Source organism: Emydura macquarii, unplaced genomic scaffold, assembly GCF_026122565.2.
Source record: "Emydura macquarii macquarii isolate MOO-44397 ecotype Brisbane River unplaced genomic scaffold, CSIRO-AGI_Emac_v2 contig_2473, whole genome shotgun sequence".
NCBI classification, from domain to species: domain Eukaryota; kingdom Metazoa; phylum Chordata; order Testudines; family Chelidae; genus Emydura; species Emydura macquarii.
The window spans coordinates 19,193,131-19,213,286 of NW_027132610.1; the positions used below are offsets into that span (position 1 = coordinate 19,193,131).

General features: G+C 37.8%; 1 protein-coding gene and 1 long non-coding RNA gene across 6 annotated transcripts in view; one reads left to right on the top strand and one right to left on the bottom strand.

Moving 5' to 3' along the window:
* Positions 1–20,156, top strand: part of KPNA3 (karyopherin subunit alpha 3) — a 63,648-nt gene that overhangs the window by 32,813 nt on the left and 10,679 nt on the right. Inside the window, exons 3-12 of the mRNA XM_067563085.1 lie at positions 1,204–1,293; positions 1,562–1,591; positions 1,680–1,732; positions 1,826–1,921; positions 5,968–6,053; positions 11,138–11,224; positions 11,614–11,783; positions 12,946–12,990; positions 15,016–15,147; positions 17,114–17,242. Coding sequence (XP_067419186.1) covers positions 1,204–1,293; positions 1,562–1,591; positions 1,680–1,732; positions 1,826–1,921; positions 5,968–6,053; positions 11,138–11,224; positions 11,614–11,783; positions 12,946–12,990; positions 15,016–15,147; positions 17,114–17,242 — 918 coding nt within the window. The remainder of the gene's footprint in view (positions 1–1,203; positions 1,294–1,561; positions 1,592–1,679; positions 1,733–1,825; positions 1,922–5,967; positions 6,054–11,137; positions 11,225–11,613; positions 11,784–12,945; positions 12,991–15,015; positions 15,148–17,113; positions 17,243–20,156) is intronic.
* Positions 11,557–18,168, bottom strand: LOC137163057 (uncharacterized). 5 transcript variants are annotated; one of them, XR_010922610.1, is made up of 3 exons: positions 17,897–18,168; positions 12,618–12,750; positions 11,557–11,763 (listed from the first exon to the last, which is right to left on the bottom strand). It is a non-coding gene; the product is annotated as an uncharacterized lncRNA (long non-coding RNA). The 5 variants fall into 5 exon arrangements; XR_010922613.1 differs by lacking the exon at positions 17,897–18,168 and adding an exon at positions 15,952–16,066; XR_010922612.1 differs by lacking the exon at positions 17,897–18,168 and adding an exon at positions 15,104–15,176.

A 20,156-nucleotide genomic window follows, 5' to 3' on the forward strand; every position in this document is an offset into this window, starting at 1 on the left:
CCATCCCAGCTGAGGAGTGGGAAAGTTGTTTTGTTCAAGTTCAACTTGAGTTGTCTGAGTCCTTCAGCCAAAGAAAGGGAAATAATGACCTGATTGTTCTAATGTAAAAATCAAAAACAGAAAACATCTAAATAAAAATGTCTGAACTATATTTATGCATCATAAATAGGCAATAAGAGCATAGTCACCATATCCAGTAGGGTGTGTACAGCAGATGATAGTTTGGTGTGTAGAAAGTGTCTTTCTTTAATTGCTTGCATAATGGAGAATCAAATTTTTTTTGGTATTAAGACCGTGCAGTTTGCTTTTTAAATCATTAACCCGCAATAAAGATGGAAATATAGTGCAGTTGCAGGAAACTATGCACAGAACAAAAGAGAGATTGTGTCTAAAATTTGAAAAAGACCGTTTTTTCTGTGGCAGAGAATTTTTTTCTGGGGAATAAACAAACTTGAAATAAAAATCTCAAAACGACAAATAAAACATGTTCCTTTGGTATAGTGGAAACCCTTATTTGAGGTTTTTTTCCTCTTCGTATAAAGGTAGAAAACTTAAAATATAAAATGTATGGTGCATCCAGATTAAGCAAGCTGTGAACATTTTGTGAATGCTTTAATATTGAAAATGCAGCTTAGTCAGAACAGCTCATCTGAGTAGTTACTAAATAAAGCACTACGTTGCAGGGTGCTGTGTTATAAGTAGAAACTGCTGTTAATGCTGCAGTGACCAGGATATATTATGAATGTCCGTGTGTTGGAACATGTTTGCTTACACATAGGATTAAAATAGATGTAATTGGGATATGCAAGCAGCTTGTAATACTTATTTACAAACTAAATTTAGCCTCACTAGATTAGAACATTATTGATGTCTAATTTAAGTGACTGTTGAGGCAGAGCTATGTATGCTAGAAATTCCATGTAAAATATTGATACTTTAACTGAAAGGTGTTAACTATCTATTTTATGGTGCGTCTATTTATTTAATGGCGTGTAGTATTTTGGTTCACAAGATACATGCTTATATACAGATTCAAATCTTTTTTTATCTTGAGACAAAATGAGCGACTTCCAGCTTCCCTACTGTAAAATCAGTCTTGCTTCCAAATCTTTTTATGTAAAGAATCTTAGGTACATTTTTTTAAAGTATTTCTGTTTGACTAGTCTGTATTGATAAGCATTAATGGGTTTCTAATATCTTTAGAACAAAAGAGATGAACATCTTTTGAAGAAAAGAAATGTCCCTCAAGAAGAAAGTTTAGAAGACTCTGATGTTGATGCTGACTTCAAAGCAGTAAGTTGCTTGATTCTGAATCTGCTTCTAAAACTTAGTTTCTTTGGTAGTGTCTAGAAAACTTTTATTCTGTTAGTCACTTGAGTCTTATGTTCAGTTAGAAATAACCTGAAAATGGACAGAAAAGGCAAATCTGAGCAGGTTACAACTCCAGTGAAATAGTGGAGTGGTAACTGCTCACGAGAACTCAAATGTTTAGTCTGGAATGTTTCAGTAGTAAATATAATTTTAGTAACTTGTTGCTAAATGATCTCTCTTTCTTTTCAAGCAAAATGTAACACTAGAAGCTATATTGCAGGTATGTTCAGCTTACTATCTTCAGTTTCTTGAATTCAGAATTTAGGGCTTGTGATGGATTTCTGAATTTTGTTACTTTTGTATTTCAGAATGCCACAAGTGATAACCCTGTGATCCAGTTGAGTGCTGTCCAAGCTGCAAGGTAAAAAAATAAACAAGCAAAAAACGTGCACAGTCCTTACAAAATTCTTCCTTGATAAAGTTATTTACTCATGAGTCTTACTTAATTTTACAGAAAACTCTTATCCAGTGACAGAAATCCACCTATTGATGACTTAATAAAATCTGGAATTTTACCAATTCTGGTCAACTGTCTAGAAAGGGATGATAAGTAAGTATACATTTTTTTTTTTCCTCAAGTTTTATCATTAAAAGGCAACGCTATTTCAGATGCAAACTTATGACCAGGGCCCCATGTACACTGTGGCACAGTGGGATCAAGTTCCACAGCAACATTAATTTTTTGATTACTAGAAAACACCATTCCCATTTGTCACCCCTGCACAAACACACAGCTATGGCTCATAGCTTGAAAATTTGCTAATTTTTGAGGATTGGATTTTCTCTATTTTCTCCAAACAGCCCGCCTCAGTGTCCTGTGTTTTGGCTTCTACAGTGTTCTGTAGGTAGCCCAGCTCAGAAGCATCTCCCCTATGTATGCCAGGGAAGTGGGCTTGTCTCACCACACCTTGATTGCTGCACTCTTTTCCAGGCTGCCTGTTTCACCAGCCTACTCTTCTGGCTCCCTTCACTCTTGCTGCAAGGTGGACTTAAGCTCCGGCTCCACTGAACTGTACAGGGACCATGTGCTGCTATCTCACTTTCCTTTGTGGGGAAAGCTGGAGAGCAAAAGACAGCTACAGGCAGATCCCAGCAAGGCAGAGTTCACAGAGATATGGTGAATTTCTTGGCACCTTAGAAGAATGCCAAATTTCACAATCAGAGAATCATGGAGTCCTTGGGGGGCCCTGATTGAAGCAGTTGGGGCAATTCATAAACCTCAGCTGTTGTTTCAGACTCTCTTCTGTATCAGGCAGGCATCACTGCATTTGTTTATGCTCATTTTGCATTTTCTGGTTACTTCTGCAACCATATATTAGAAACATTTCTAAATGCAAACTGATATTTTGGAGTGCAGTTCTGAAGCTCCACAATCATAGAATACACAAAGCCCTGCTTTTATGGAAGTGCCTGGTAACAATTTTATGATTAGAGTTGCATTCTAAAATGGGTTATAAATGCCTCTTTTTCTGCAAAAGTAGATGTCCAACTGGTATGAAATTTCACGCAGTTAGTTTTTGTCCTTTGAATTTTCTGTGTAGTTTTTATATCGTTTCTTTGTAAATATGTAGTAGGGAGTCTTTGAAATTGTGCTATGACATTTTTCTTAGGCAGTTCTTCTTTTATTGATGATGAATATCTTTTAAACATTGTCTACAAAACTTGGGTAGGGAAAGAGATAGGATGCAGTAGGTAATTAAAAAATTAAGTTGGAGTTAGGGTTATTTTTAGCTGCACTTAATTTTATAATTGAAAGTTTATGCACTGTACACACAAACCTGATTGATGGAGAGAATGGGGAACTGGGTGCACAGAAGCCTGATGGAGATTGGGTGCATGCAGAAGCAATGATTTACTGTTACTTTCTCATACAACAGAAGCATTTATGCACAGATACTGATGGATTAAAATATTGTCTGTTAGCACATGCTCTTAACTTTTATGGGTCCAGAATACTCATTCCTTTCCTACGCCATCTCCAATTAAGAATTAAAATATCTAGGAAGCTATTTCACAAAAGTCCCTCTGAAGCAGTTGTAGTTGCTATCTGTGTAACATACCTGACACATACCTGTGAAAGCAAGGAAATGACAAGTTAAGTCATCTAATAGTACATAACTTCTACTCCACCAACAGGCATACATCTTACCATTATCACAACTACCATAAACCATGTACTATGCACTGCAACCTTAACTCTGCCCCCTTGTATAAATGCTAGCCCCCCCATCACTCCCTTTAACCACAGTCTGCACACAACCCTTTACCAAACTATTACTTGTATTTGGCCAGGCACATATCAGATGCAACATATATGGTCTCAGGGAAAATAAATACTCTGTATAAACTCGTATTCCTAACTGATCCACAAAGCTGCTTTAACAGACTGTATTCCTCTGCTCTCTTTGGTGGAGATGTAATGTCATTTTACTGGCAATCAGTGATAGAGGAGAGACCTCTTCTGTGATGGAGTTTTGTCCCAGTATATGACCCAAGCCATTTTCAGCACCACTTGAATATGAAGCCAGAACGGTATTGTTGGCCATGGTTGACTTACTGTGTAGGATAGATGTTATAACATGCTGTGGTTTGATGGACAACAAGACCATTAACTTCAGAGAGCACCACCCCTGTAAGTTCTGCACTACAATGCTCTTGTGACACATTTATTCTGCAACTTGGTCCTTGCATATTAATCCTAGCAAATGGGGTCCGTTATAGGCATCCTCTTTATCTGAAATACTCTGTTCAGTGCCTACACTTTAACACACCACATGCTAACATGTCTTCCTTTATGGCATCTCACCACTTCTTGGGTCAGCCTCTTTTTCCTTCAGTCTTGATCTTTTGGACTCTTTCCCACAGAAGTGTGCTTTACATGATCAGACTGTCTGTTTGGTCCATTTATTCTGTATTTAGTGAGCATAAATGAGCTGTTTATTTTAGACCATCCAAAGTAGTCCATCTCTAGGGATGGTTATTTCTGAAAAATAAGTCAAAGTGAAACCACGCTATGTTTTCTTTCTTCCTTTCAGATATCCTCTTTTTGAAAATAAGAAATATGCAAATGTAAAAAATAAGTATAATACTTATCTAATACCTTCTAGATACTTACAATATTTTACAGTGAAATTACCATCACCAGGTTAACTAGTGCAATCAATATCTCCCCTATCCCTTATAGAAAAAACAAACCAAACCCCACAATCCCCACTGAAAATGTGACAAAACCAAGGACCCTTGCATCTTGCTTTCAGACACTCACTCCGTTGCATCAAGGGTTATGAGTGCTCTGCTGAGAACAGCCTGCTTCTATTTCCCCACCCCATTCTACAGGACAAACACAATGAGCTGACCAGCCCTAAAAAACTTCAGTTGCCAGGTTAAAATCTGAAATGGTCTATACCATAATTTAAGATGTTACATCGCAGTTAATTTTCTCCCCTGTATTGTAAGTATCTGCTTTAACTGTGTACAAACTCCTGTTTTTGAGCAAAAAAAAAACCAAAACAAGAAGTTGGGACTGAATTTATGTAGTGATCTCAACAAGAACAGGGGGAATTGGAAGAAGTTTGGTTATTTTTCCAGTATTTGCTCCCTAGGCCCTGTCATGGGCTACAAACATTGCAGGGGCAGCACACTCATCCCTGGGGGAAAGATAATGAGAAACTGGACTGCATAACTCAACAACAACTCCAGCTAATTAAGGAGTGTCACCGCACTGGATAGAATCCCTTGCTAGCAACATGGTGGTCTATATAATAAGTATAGGGTGTGTGTGGTGGGGAGGAATGCTGCAGAGCTGAAAGATGTATAAGACAAATGCCTGCAGGTTTTGGAAATGGCAAGTACAGGCCCATACTTCTGCAAGCTTGTCATCCTTTTGTCCCACCCCTGTCAGCTCCACAAGCCAATCAAACCTGCTCCAGGTGATTGACAGCTGGTCCCATAGCATGTGGAGCAACTAGTCCTCCCTTCCACTTCACTGGAAAGCATGGGCTTAGAGCATGGAAACTCAGAGCACGCTGGGAAGCAGCGGCTTCTGCCCCTCCATTTTCCACCCAGTGAAGATTCCCCAATGCTGTTTCCTTCCCCATAGGCCTCAGAGGGAGACAAAGATTCCCCAGTGCTGGTCCCTCCTCCCTCCAAAGCTTGGTGTTTGTATTAGTTGTCTGTGGGGCAGGATCTGCAGTGTGTGGATCTGTCAGATATGGGGAGATGTCTCAGTTGTGGCAGGGACAGAATCAGCTTGTTTTCAGCAGTGGTCAGAAGTAGGTGAGGCTTTGGCAAGTATCATTTTCCCCCATTCTGGCTTCTGGATGCTTGCCATACTCACCAAAAAAAAAAAAAAAAAAAACCCCTAGTATTTAAAAAAAAAAAAAACACATAGAATTTATATTTTTTGCTGTTCCCTTAAACTTCCCAATTTTTCTGCAATGACCAGTCATATATTTTTACTTATTTGACTGCACAACACAGTGTTACATTCTGCAATTTCTGTATACATACATAGCTAATAGCAATAGGGGGCAACCATATGATAGGCTAAAGAGCAAAATTCAAATTATTGCTTGACTTAAAAATCTCTTTTTACAGTCCTTCATTACAATTTGAAGCTGCATGGGCACTGACTAACATAGCATCGGGCACTTCTGCACAAACCCAAGCTGTGGTACAGTCAAGTAAGTGCTAAAAGTTCTCATTTTTGGGATGTGTGTATGTTGCTGGGTAAAGACGAAAAGTGTCGTCCATTTGGAATTTTATATTAAAACTATGAAAATTATTTCTAGTGTCTTTCTACTGGTCCTTGTGATTTTGCTTGTAACCATTAAGCTATTTGCCAACAGTGATTAGCATTAGGAAATTCAGACCTGAGTTTCCAATAAGAAAGGTTGAAGAGGATAACCAAATCATGAGCGTCACAGAAAATGTTAATTCTTTGTCAGTCTTTAATAGAGATTTTCTGTAATTGAGTGGTATTACTCTTCATAGGACTGGAACCTAAAGGCTTAATGAATAATTTTTTCTACTTTTAAAAACATACTATAAATGTTACAGGTTTTTATAAAAGCTATTAAATACAGATTGCTGCATTAAGGTTGTACAGTTCAAGTCAGTACAGGAAATGCAACCTTTGTAGATTTCAGTAGCAGCTTTAACTTGAGCACACTTCAGTTTATCTCGACTTCTTGTGCTCATTTTGACATCTTTGTCTTATGTCATAAACAGTGATGTATGAAGTTGTGTATTTAAGCAGAATAATAAGAATAGAAAATCCATACATATGACACAGCCAATTTAATGGTTTTATACACCTGACCACTGAGAGGCATGAAGGGAATATATCCTCTTCCAAAATCTGGCTGGATGTGCTGTTCAGCTACTGCCTGGCAGGAAAAAGGATCAGTCCAGCTGTCTGCTGCACTTTTAATGGGAGTGAAGGGGAAAGTGATTCAGGTGCCAATAGCTGTATTTTGGTTCAGGAGAAAAAATGGCACTAAAAAGTGCAGTGTGTGAAGCTTTGGCTCTTTCCCCAGGAAAAGAGGGGGAATAAGGAGGAAAACTGCCTCACAGCTGCTGCTATTTTAAGAGGGATGGAGGAATGAGGAAACAAAAAACTAGAGCCTTGCTGCTGTTGTAGAAGGAAAGAGGCTATGCTTTTAGCTTGCTCCAGCCTAAGTACAGAAGGAACTGGGAAGCTGAAGGCCTCTGGCAATCAGGAGAGAACACCAGAAGTGGGGGCAGTAGCAGTAGGAGTCTCTCAAAAAGAGGTGAGGACCTGCAACAATTGATATTTTAAAGAGGTGAAGACGGATGATTTAATTGATTTTTAGAGGGGCAGATAACACCAGCAATGTAATTTTGAAAAGCAGCATTAATTTCATTTAGAAGAAGGGGAGAGTTGATTTTTGAGAGAAGAGGCATTAATTGGCTTAGTGGGAAAATACATTTTGTGGGGGGAATTTGTGTGGAGAGATTCAGCTAGAATTTATTTAGGGGGTTTTAAGCTACCTCTCCCTACTTATCTCCCATCAGCTACCCTTTCTTCTGCAGCTTGTCTCAGCAACCATGTTTGTTTCTTACTTTACATTTTGGGGTGGGGGTGGTGGTAAGAGGGTGGTAGCTAAATTAGTCTCTTAATTAGATATTTTCAACAGAGTGGTGGTTTAGCCACAAGCTGCTGCTGAAAGGCCAGCCAGGCTGGTGGGCTGGTGACACACAGAATGTAGAAAGGAATTTAAGTCCAAGGAACCTTTTTTAAAGGTTATATATATTCAGAATATCAAAGAAAAAGCGTTTATAACTTTCCCTTATCCTTCCACTAGGAACTGCTTTTCCTAGTGAAACTGCATAGGAACTGCTTTTCATAGTGAAAGGGTACATTACATACATCCCCCAAACAGTCATTAAATGTTTTAAATTTAAAATTAAAATTTGAAATGGCAGAACTACTAACTGAGTATTTAACCTATCATTTAAATCAGCCTCCATACCAGATGACTGGAGGATAGCAGATGTGACACCAGTTTTTTAAAAAGGCTCCAAAGGCAATCCTGGCAATTACAGGCTGGAAAGCTTAACTTCAGAACCAGGCAAATTGATTAAAACTATAGTAAAGTACAGAATTATTAGACACTGATGAAAACAATTTGTTGGGGGAAGAGCCTACACTAGTTTTGTAAAGGGAAATCATGCCTCACCAGTCTATTAGACTTCTTTGGAGGGGGGTTGACAAACATGTGGATAAGAGTGTACTTGGACTTTTAGAAAGCCTTTGACAAGGTCCCTCACGATAGGCTCTTAAGCAAAGTAAGCAGTCATGGGATAAAAGAGATTAGTAGCTGGTTAATAGGTAGGAAACAAAGGGTAGGGATAAATAGTCAGTTTTCACAATGGAGAGATGTAAATAGTGGTGTCCTCCAGGGAGCTGTACTGGGACCAGTGCAGTTCAACATATTCATAAATGATCTGGAAAAAGGGGTAAACAATGAGGGGGGCAAAGTTTGTAGACGATACACAATTACTCAAGATAGTTTAGTCCAAAGCTGACTGTGAAGAGCTATAAATGGATCTCACAAAACTGTGACTGTGCAACAAAATGGCAGATGAAATTTAATGTTGATAAATGCAAAGTAATGCACATTGGAAAACATAATCCCAACCGTACCTACAAAATGATGGGGTCTAAATTAGCTTTTACCACTCAAGAAAAAGATCTTGGAGTCATTGTGGATAGTTCTCAGAAAGTCACTTCAATGTGCAACAGCAGTTAAAAAAGCTAACAATGTTAGGAGCCATTAGGAAAGGGATAGATAAAACAGAAAATATCATAATGCCACTATATAAACCCATGGTATGCCCACATCTTGAATACTGCATGCAGTTCTGGTCGCCACATCTCAAAGAGATGTATATTAGAATTGGAAAAGGTACAAAGATGGGCAACAAAAATGATTAAGAGTATGGAACAGCTTCCATGTGAAAAGAGATTAAAAAACGGAGACTCTTCAGCTTGGAAAAGATATTGGGGGCAAGGCGGGGAATGATAGAGGATTATAAAATCATAAATGGTGTGGAGAAAGTGAATAAGGAAGTGTTATTTACTCCTTCACAGAACACATGAACCAGCGGTTACCCAATGAAATTAATAGGCAGCAGATTTAAAACAAAAGGAAGTACTACTTCATACAACACACAGTCAACTGGTGGAACTCATTGTGGGGGATGTTGTGATGGCCAAAACTATAACTGGGTTCCAAAAAGAATTAGATAAGTTCATGGAGGATAGGTCCATCAATGGCTATTAGCTAAGATGGTCAGGGATGCAACCCTGTGCTCTGGGTGTCCTTAGCCTGTGACTGCTAGAAGCTGGGAGTTGACCACAGGGGATGGGTCACTCGATGACCCATTGTTCTTCTGTTCATTCCCTCTGAAGTACCTGGCATTGGTCACTGTCAGAAGACAGGGTGCTGGCCTAAATGGACCATTGGTGTAACCCAATATGGTCATTCTTGTTATGTTTTGTGATTAAAAATGTTTGCATTTACATGGGGTGTGTGTTTGTGTGTGTGTGTGTGTGCGTGCTTAACATTAGCATTTAAATAATGAATGTTCACATTTGCTGGCCACTGTTTGGGGGTTAAGAGGGCAACAGCACGCGTGTTTACAGGGTGACAGGGGAGAGGTTAACTTAATTTCTTTTTTAAATGCAACTTTCAAATTTGCAGAGTGGAGTCAAAATTGCAGAGCAACCATAAAATCCTGGGATTGCACCTACAGTTTTTCTCATGTCTCAGTGTTAAAGCAGCTTTTTCAAGGATTTTGATATGATTCAGTAAGACAGTTCTCATGCAGTTTATCCTAACAGCCTGTTTTCTGTCAGGCTAGGCAGGGTATATGTGGTGATTTTAAAAAAGGGGCAAGACTTAGATACCAATTGTGCGTACCCAGTGATTTTTCAGTTACAACTTCAATTGTCCTTTTTGAAGTCTAGTAATGTCACTAGTCCTCAGTTATTTTTGTTCGTAGGTGTCAAACTTGTTGTTTTTGCTCCACTTTACTGAAAAGAATGCATAGTTAAACTTCTCACTTTCTGTAAAAAAAAAAAAAAAAAACCACCAAAAAAAAAACAAATAAATAAAAACATAAACAAAACCAACTCCAAAAATCTATTTTTTCATTCTCCAATTAAACGGAGTTTTGCAAAAACTCACCTTATATTAGAGGGCACATGTCCCACTTCTAATAACACGAAAGGTGTGCTTTATAAATTAAAAACACTTACTTGGTCCTCCCCACCTTGGACATGCTGACTTCATGTTCTAGCTGAGTTCTTTGGTTGGTCAATTGATTGTAAAGGCAGGCAAGAATATTCCATTAAAGTAGGATCTTGTGATCCAAGTAGGGTTGAATATCACAGCACCTGAAAGCAGTGAAGTTTGTAGGTGTGTGTCGGATGTCCCTCATATCTGTTGAGCGCTATTACTAATCTTGAGGCAACTTTAAGAAATTCCTTTGTGGTTTGCTTTAACTGCATGGAGTTTTTCCATAGATTTTGTTCATTAAATTGTTCAATTTTTTTAGCTTACTCCTACCTCATGTTAAATTATCAATAAAGTAATTGTTGTGTCGACTTAAGAATTTTTTTATATTGCAAGTTTTCCATTTAAAAATGCACCTTAATTTCCATAGTTCCTAGCATTTTATAGCACCTACAGGAGAAAATACTAACTCATTCAGTGGTATATTAATCAGTTTTAGTTTGCCCAACAATTCTACATGATAAAGTATAGTATGCAAATGAAAAGTTTGTCATTAAGATTCCTCATGCTTTCTCAGGGAATAGTACCAATGTGGATTTTTGAAGGAGTGGTTTTCCCAGGTCCAGGTTTTGAAGCACATTGTCTGGGCAGAATGGGAAGCTTGTATTTCTGCTCTGGTTATGCATCTGGTTTGTGGGTAACTAGAAGATCTCAATTTTCATGACACTGGACACGGTCCCTTTCATTTAAAATTTTGTTAAAATATATTGACTTCCACACTTGGTGGCGTGGCAGGGGTTGGATGTGGGGACCATTGTTGAACATTTGGTTATTTTCTGAAAGGAACGATTTTTCAGAATATATGTATATTTCTAATTTAGATTGCAAGGTCTTAATGTCAGGCAAAGGTATGATATTATATTACATGTTTAATGATATACTAAAATATTGTATACTGTTTCTACTATATTCCACTAACAGGGTCAATTTTTTTCATTCTGTAGATGCAGTACCCCTCTTTTTGAGACTGCTCCATTCACCACATCAGAATGTTTGTGAGCAAGCTGTTTGGGCCCTTGGAAATATTATAGGTAAGCAGTAACTGTATTTTAAAAAAAACTTGAAGTTAAATCAGAGGACACTTAAGGATTTTAGATTCTGACTTTTGAACATTGGCATTATCATATGAGACTATGTTTCCTCTATATTCTCTGGTTTAATATAATTTTCCACGTGGCAAGAGTCCATATGTATATACTAATTATTAATTTTCGACAGTTAGTGACTTCATTTGCTATAAGAAATTTTAATAGGATAAATTTTATGTCTCCTAAAATATTTTTATTGAACAGCAGCTTTTGGTACTAAACTACTGGTGAGGAAACATAGAATATCAGTATCCCAACATAAGTCATTGCATACATTTCAAGGTTTTCCATCTTTAATGTAATTTTTTTAAAAACAATTTTCATTTCTGTAGGTGATGGTCCTCAGTGTAGAGATTATGTCATATCACTGGGAGTTGTCAAACCTCTTCTGTCCTTCATCAATCCCTCCATTCCCATCACCTTCCTTCGGAACGTCACATGGGTCATTGTAAATCTCTGCAGGAATAAGGACCCCCCACCGCCTATGGAGACAGTTCAGGAGGTAAATAATTATAATAGGACTGATTTTTACACCTTAACTCTGGACTACAGGGCAATTTTTTTTATAATGGCATATGTGCTACAAATTAATGCATGTTTTATGATACTGCCTGTTAAGAGTCGTATCAGTGGTCTATTTACTTAATCTAATTGAAGATTATAACTAAGCTAATTATACCATTTGAAAGGGTGAATACTGACTAATTAGTTTATGGAAAATATGTTGAAATAGATTGTCAAAAAGTGAAGAGAGTGAGTTTAATTTGCAGAGTTTTATACTTCCAGCAAACGAGACTACTACAAGCATGGTTCTGTACATGCAAATAGCTATTCAAATTAAATTACTTTTAATTATGTGAAATGTAAGTAAATTAGTAAATGTAAATATATTTAAGGTTTGAGTACTTATCAAAATAAGTGTCAGTGATAAGTCCCCATTTTAAAATGGAAGTATCTGAATATACTTGAATACCCAGATATGATAAAAATGCAGACTTCAAGGAAGTCTCACCAGATTGAAAAAAAGGGATGCTGTTTTACTGTATCTTATACTAAAAACTTATTTAAAGCTCTACTTTTATTTAAAAAATATTCCAATGTCTATAGTCTTTTTTAAGTATAATTTTAGTGTAAAATGAAGTAAGATGGAACTTGAAAATTGAGACAATACAAGCAGAACACTTTTGTTTAAAAGTGAGAATTTACCAAATAAGGGCTTATGTATTGTAGTGAGAGTGATCTTATTCTAGCTCTACAAATGCATGGGGGAAAAAAAACATTTTATTTTGATCCTAGTAACTTGCTAACCAAGTGGGTTTTTTATTTTTGTACTTACATTTTTACTGTATCTGGTAATTTTAAACATAAGCTTTCTCTTGAGTTTTTGTCTCTGAAAATGTTGTTTTCTCTCCCCTACTCCTTTAAAATATAGCACTGCTTCAACTTTATTTTGCGTTCGTACAAAATTCCTGCAAAATATTGAATTTTTTATGAAGTTTGGAGAGAATGCCATTTGTTAGGAAACATAGGTGTGTAATACATAAACAAATCCTCAAACCATATCCTCAACTATATGTCCTACTCTTAGTTGCCTTTACACAGCTGATGTTACTTTGTGATGGACAGGTGCCACTGTAATTATTAATAGTTGTTTTTTTTTTCAGATTTTGCCAGCATTGTGTGTTCTTATTTACCATACAGATATAAATGTAAGTAAAAACAAGACAAATGCCTTAAAATTTTGAGTATTTGGATATTTTTTCTTTATTTCTCTAGAGATAAAAACGTTTGTGGGTTGTATTTAAATAGTAAAGTTGTTTTGTTAACCTGAGTATAATTAAGACACTATGAAAATAGTGACAGTAGTGATAAATTCAGGTCATTTTGAAGAATAAAAGGGGAAGCACAAATACCATTTCTGAAATTAAACCTTTTTACCCTTCACATAATAAATATATACACAAAAGTTAGCTGTTTAGGTTGCAAAGTCAAGCACTAGAAAATTGAGATGCCAGATTTATACTTGCCTGTGCTCCCTTAATTCTGCCTCCTGGGTGTCCTGATGAAATGTATGAGGCATAGGTGCTATGTGAAATAGTTATATGGTCATGTAACTAGACTGTATCATAATATATATATACAGAAAGGGGCAGAATTAGAATTTGCAAGGGCAACATAAATCTGGCACTTTCTAACTTTTGAGTGCTTGATTTTGCAATGTAAATAATTTAACCTAGGAAACTGCATACCAAAACCTAACTTTTTAAAAAGGAAAGAAGTAAGTTGTGTAACTGAAAAAAACCATCATCCATCTTCTTTAGGATTTGAATACCAAACTTTCAGCACTCAACACAGATTTGAGCTAAAGGACTAACTACGTTACCTGGTCACAGGAGTCAACTACTGTCCCAAAGGGAGGAATGGGCTGATGGGGCCATGTGCTGGATCTTAGGAGAAATGTGGCCTGGCTTTCCCTTCTCCCCCCCTCACTCCACAGGACTTGGGAGAGCTCCAGTTTTTTGCTCCTTGTGGTGTCTCTGAGGGAGGGTAGGAGAAATAGGACACTGGGGCCATGTGGTGTGGAGGTGCTGCTGGTATTTTGATATTGGGCATGGCTCTTCTGAATGTTTGTGTTCAGTTAATGTTTTAGCATGTTGTCAACATTTCCCTAAGGAGCACAAATGAGAGATGGGAAATTGTGACTTCAGTTTATAACTCAAACCAAACCTAAATGGAAATTCATAGGTCAAAGAAAAAACACCTCTCTAGTCTTTAAGATTTCTCTTCCAAATTTCGAAGGTCCTCCACAAGCACTAGAGAGATGAGAGCTTCTCAAAAACAAAAGGTTGCAAGAATCTCTTTAATGGAAAGTATTAGGCAACCTAAATAGTAAGGGTCACAACCAGCTCCATCTATAATATAAATAATCTTTTATCCAGAATAAATTCAGTGCATTTATATGTATATCTATATGTCTTTCAAGATTAGGATTAAAGTCACTGTGTGTTTGCTACACTGCAGTAATAAGTGAATGTAGTAATCTCAAATGGACTGCAACAGCTGTTTAAAAGCACAGTGTAACATAGCACAACAGTTTAGAACAGGAAGTGAATAAGACCTCTTTTAACTAAAACTGCAGGGAGAATTTTAGATAGGAATTAGACTAGTTCTCTGGATTTAACGCTCAACTCTTAAAACCAACACATGGTCTCTCTTAATATAATCATAAGGCAACTTCTGTATGTCTTAATCAACAGATTTTAACTCCAGCAGTAATCCTCATAAAGTGCAGAGATTGATTCAATACTGTCTCAAGGGAAGACATCCAACAGCAGAATCACTAAGGCCACTTCATCACCTAGGTTTTCCTTGATTGTCTTCCATTGAAATAGTGACCAGGTCCTACTGTACCCAAAAAGTGTTTTTTTTTTTTTTTTTTTTTTTTTTTTTTAAATTAACCACCCCTCCCCCCCTCAAAGTTTATGAAGGGAACATGTGAAACATTTGAACTGTTGATGGAATAAAGCACCATCAATTTCACCATTGTAGTTACCATCATAACACTCTAGCTAACTGTCTCTCCTGGTAGTATTTCTGAGTTCTCCTTATAGCTAAATTGCATGTTTTAAAAAAAAAAAAAAAAAAAAAGACTTATGCAGTGCTGATCACACAATTCAAGTATGTACCATTGCAGTCTTACATTCAGCTGTCTGTTCTTTTTTTGCTTCCTGCAGATTCTTGTGGACACTGTTTGGGCTTTGTCCTACCTAACAGATGGTGGTAATGAACAGATACAGATGGTCATTGATTCAGGAGTTGTACCTTTTCTAGTTCCCCTTCTGAGCCATCAGGAGGTTAAAGTTCAAGTAAGTCTTTTTTTGTTTTGTTTTGTTTTCATCGATGGCATTGACTAATACTTTTAGTAAGTTATTTGCCATGTGTCCTGGAAAAAAATGTTTGGAGTGGTGAGACTAGTATTACAATCATGTTAATTAGATTTAAAACAGGATCCCTACTAGGAAAAAGGTATGTTTTTAAAATGTGTAATTACCTTTGTATAGATGGGGAAACTTGTATTTTAATATGTGTATTGGTGGGGGTCAGTCCAAGGTTTCCCCACCTAAGGTCAACACCTGCTAGCTAGTACAAATTGCCATGTCTACACTACACAAACCGAAAGTAGGAGGAGGTGATGGTAAGTAGTGAACTGGGGATGTAGTGAGAGTAAGAAGTGATGTTGGAGGATTGGGCCATGTTACATTAATCCATGGTTTTTCATACAGAAATAGGTCTCATGGACTGTGCAAGTTACTAAGGTCAGGTTGAAAGGTCTGCCAAATCCTAGTTTAGTTGTAGGAAAGCTGAGAACTTTCCAAATTAAATTGTTTTCTAATATGTAGATATTTTAATAGAATTTCCACAGCCTTCCATTGATGGTATATGTACCATCTCTGGTTGTGAATCCTGTGTAGAAAAATGAGTAAAGTGCAAGAATGATACCCATTAAAATGTCTTTCATTGAATGATTGTCAACTGCACATTCCTTTCTAAAAGTATAGCGAGACTTGTAGTACCAAAATATTTTTTAATCAATCAGTGCTTTTATGTTTTGTCTTCTATAATCTGTAGCAAAATTTTTCCCTGTCTGAACTGTTTTACTCTTGCCTTACCCTTAAATTTTCAATCTGTTTTGTTCAGGTCCTCAGACCCGTAGCTCCTTGTCAGTTCTCCTGATCCCTTACTTGTGTTGATTCTTCTTTTGAGCTTTCAAATCCCAGACACCTTTTTAATTTTTTAAAAATTATTTAAAAAATCATAACAAAACAGATCTTCAGATAGCCACATCAAGTCTTATAAATATTCTGTTGTAAAAAAAACTTCTCATCAACTTGAAGTTAAGAAAATAAAAGTAAAACTTGAACATGTTAGGTATACATGATATGACACATAGTATTCATACATTAACTTGTCATAAGGAATATATAATGAACAATCCCTAAACTTCACTCTAATCTATGAAGGTTTGATCGATCATTTAGTACGGCATCAGAAATAGATTACCTTAAAGGGTCATCTTTTCCCTTTAACTTTAAGACTGTTTCTAGCCATTGTTCTAGCAAGGGCAAAAATCTTCAAGTGTTCCTGAATTTTAATCCTTTGTTGTTTGGTGCATGTATTACCTTGTGTATAGAAAGGAGAGTGGGTACTGTGTATGCTGATACTTAATCAATGAGATAAGAGTGGTTATTTTGGGACCTTTGAGTGCCAAAATAAACTGTCAGATGCTATAATCCTCTTTAGTAAGGACAATTGGTATTTCCCTGTAGAAGGTAAGGAAACTACTCTAGTTTAGCCAGCTCAAAAATATGGTGAAAAGAGGGCATTTAAGATACATTTTTAAAAGTGAAAATTTTAGTATTATGAAGCCATGGTACAAAAAAGGGGGAGCTCTTGTAATGCTACTGTAGCACAGAACTGAGTTGAATAGCTGACTAGGGAGATACAGTAAAAGCATGGGAACATTAAATGTTGCTCAAATCAGATCTCTGAATTAATTGTTCCTCATTCACCCTCTTCTCTTAACAACTTTTTGCTCAAGAAAATACTTATATTCTGCTCTTTCACTTTGTGGAGAGATAGAGGTGCAAGAACTCCACCCTGCTCACTTTCAGCAAATTTCTGAGCGTGGTTTTGAAGATACAGTGCTAAATTGTATTTCAGGAAATGACTGGCTTAAAGGGACACTGTCATGGCTTTTTTAATGGTCTGTGTTTTACCACGTAGTTACAATACATGTGGTAATGTCTGATTATTTTTTTTCTTTAAATGTAGACAGCAGCACTGAGAGCAGTAGGCAATATAGTAACTGGTACTGATGAACAAACACAAGTTGTTCTCAACTGTGATGTTCTCTCTCACTTCCCAAATCTCCTGACGCATCCAAAAGAGAAGATAAACAAGGTATATTTTGGTTTTATTTTAATTTTTGTTTTGTTTCTAGCTTCACCTTTTAGGTTAACAAAACAAAATATGTCTGCTTTCGTAGTTTGTGGCAAGCAGCATTCCCAACTGCTGGGGAGCAGGATTTATTCTTTTTAACTTTAGGAAACTGCTTAAAACTCTTCATTTTTCCTCAAGACTTCCATTAATAACCATGTCAGCATAGCAGCCAAAATTCTTGGAGATATGATTGGCAATCTCACTTAAAGGTACTACATTAATAAGAGCGGAAAATATTGTCTTTTCAGAGAGAAATGTTGCTTCTGTAAAATTTTACAGCATATAAATACCAAAGGTGAGTGCATGTAGGAGAGATGTGGTTGGAACTCCTCTGCTTCAGATCAAGAGTGAAGGCAATATTGAAACATACATGCAATATTTTTCAGTTTTTACTCCAGCAGACGTATCTATATAGTGCTAAAGGTGTGTGCAGATTTTATAAGCCAATATTTATAAGACCATGTGTGAGCTAGTGGCCTGATCCACCAACTGGGGAATATGAAATCACACTCAAACCAGCTGCATAATCTAGTTCCTTGGTTAGGGCTTTCTTTATTAATTTAGAAACAAATGTAAAGCAATCCAAAACAGATTTACTTCCTAACAGCTTCTTACCTTCAGCCCTATCTCTAGAGCTTCACAGTCCTCCTTAGCTGAAGCTTCCCTTCGTATGCTCTTGTTCCCTATATGGCGCCCCTTCGCAGGCTTTCTGTCTGAGAGATCAAAAGGCATCTCCCAGTTCCTTGGGAGATGCTGCGTCTCTTCTATTTGCTCTTTTGCTTAAGAGGCAGGAAGCCTTATATCCAATTTCCTCTATAACACATGACTAGGAATAAGCATGTGATTTGAAACTGCTGCTCCCAGTTTAAGGGCCCAAGGGCCGTAACAGGCATACGGGGGACACGCTGGTTTCAGGGCCCTGTTGTACACAGTATCTGTTTCAAGGAGCTTGTGATCTAAAGATACCTATCCTAAGTGTAATCTTAGCTTTGTAATACAGTACTTAGTATCACTATATGAGAACTGTGAGTCATCTGCATTGCAGTTAATATTCATAAATAAGCATTATCACTTTCAGTTGAGCCCACAGGAAAAGCAAATGTGCCCTCCAAAATATTATAATTACTAGTATATCACTCATCCAGGACTATAATATTTGCTTGTCCACCTTCCCAGTTTTGGTCCTCTGGAAAGTTTATACCTATGCTTAACTTCGGTGACTTAAAAGACAGTTACCGTGTACAAGTAGCATCCCTGTTACATCTTGTAAGATGGTTTCCTGAGCCTCACTTAAAATGAAGGCCACTGTTTGTAATTGCCCAGCATAGGTGTCATTTTAAAGGGAAGATGGGTTTTTCCTTTTTGGGGAGAGGAGCAGGAGGTAGAGGGATTTTTTTTAAAGGGGAGAAGTGAGATAAATGCCTTTTAGAAGCCCCATTTTTATACCAGGAATAAATCATGCCCTCTGCTGTGGCCTCTGAAGAGCATCCTGAGGCTTCTGGCAGCAACTGGAATCCTGACAGATTCCCTTGCAGGATCATGGAGCAGATGGCATTCTAAATGTTGACCACTAACAGCTACCAAACCATTAAAACTTCTCCATGTTGCCTAAATAGTCGTCATGGGGAATGGAGAAAGTGCCCCTGATAGGATGGGAGCAGTTGGTTCCCTGCTGATCAAACATTGCCTTTCTGAGGTTATGCAGTATGCAAACTGCCTTCTTCATGGGAACAGGAAAACCTGTGGTCATTGGGGTTCTGAAATCCCATTCTCTCCCACTGAGATAGGCAAGGTCACTCCAGTTTCTCTACTCTATATAGCAGAACATTCTTGTGAAGCACCACCAGGAGGGGGGCAGCCCTACGGGCTTTTTGCCTAGCTTCCCTTTTCTTGTCACAGCCTTTGGTGCCTTTAGGGGGATATGGATTCCACTGGTTTGAAGAGCAGGGGAATGACAGCCTGTGCTTCCTCTGTTGTCTCCTTCCAGCTTTGTGTCAGTGGGCTTCCCTGTGGCAGGGAGTGGAGGAGTTTGGAAGTTAATGGGAGGAAGTAATCAGCCTATACTCTGCTATGGTAACTTATATTTATGTAGGTGGGGGTGGGGTGGGGTGTGTTCAGTAAGCCATGTCCCCAACCCCTCTCTGAATATCTTCTACAAAAAAGACAAGTATTGGATGGGGAAAAAGCTTCCTATCTTTCATGTACATATACTTTCTCCCTCCCCTGTGTTATCTGCAGGGGAGATCCCCAGGAGACTACCCTCTGCTCTCCCTAGCCCCTGCAAGTTGCTGGGAGTCCTGAAGGAGTTCTCTCTGACATAGAGCTGCAGTTGCTGGGCTGTTTCCTCCTATCTGCCCCTTGTTGCTCTCAGGAAAGAACCATAGTTGTTTCTTAGATGTCATGATAAGGAGTGCATCTTATTTCTGGCTTTATTCAAAGGTGGCCTAATCCCCTGCTTTAAAAAAACCAGCCTGCATTTGGCAGCTAGTAATCCTGAAGAGAGTGAGGCTCAGGGATATAGCTTCTCTCAGGAAGGAACCATATGTGCTCGTTATTTTGAGCTTTGAAATATTTTTCCTTTACAAAAGGCCTGTCCGGTAGTGTTCTCTGAATCTGCTATTAGAGTTCTGGGGAACTATTCCCACATAGCCCTTTTCTTTTAATCAAGTACTATGTGATTTCCTTGAGACTTGGTTCTACTCTTGAATCCCCTGGAAAAAGTAACTGAGCAACATGGGGATTACCTATCTGCCAGGTGGCAGGGCTTGAATGAATTGCATCAACAGCACTCCCTGGTCCAAGAAGATGATGGGAATAGGAACTGAAGTCAGGTCTTCCTTATGCCAGTGCAGAAGACTACCACTGAGCTGCTGGA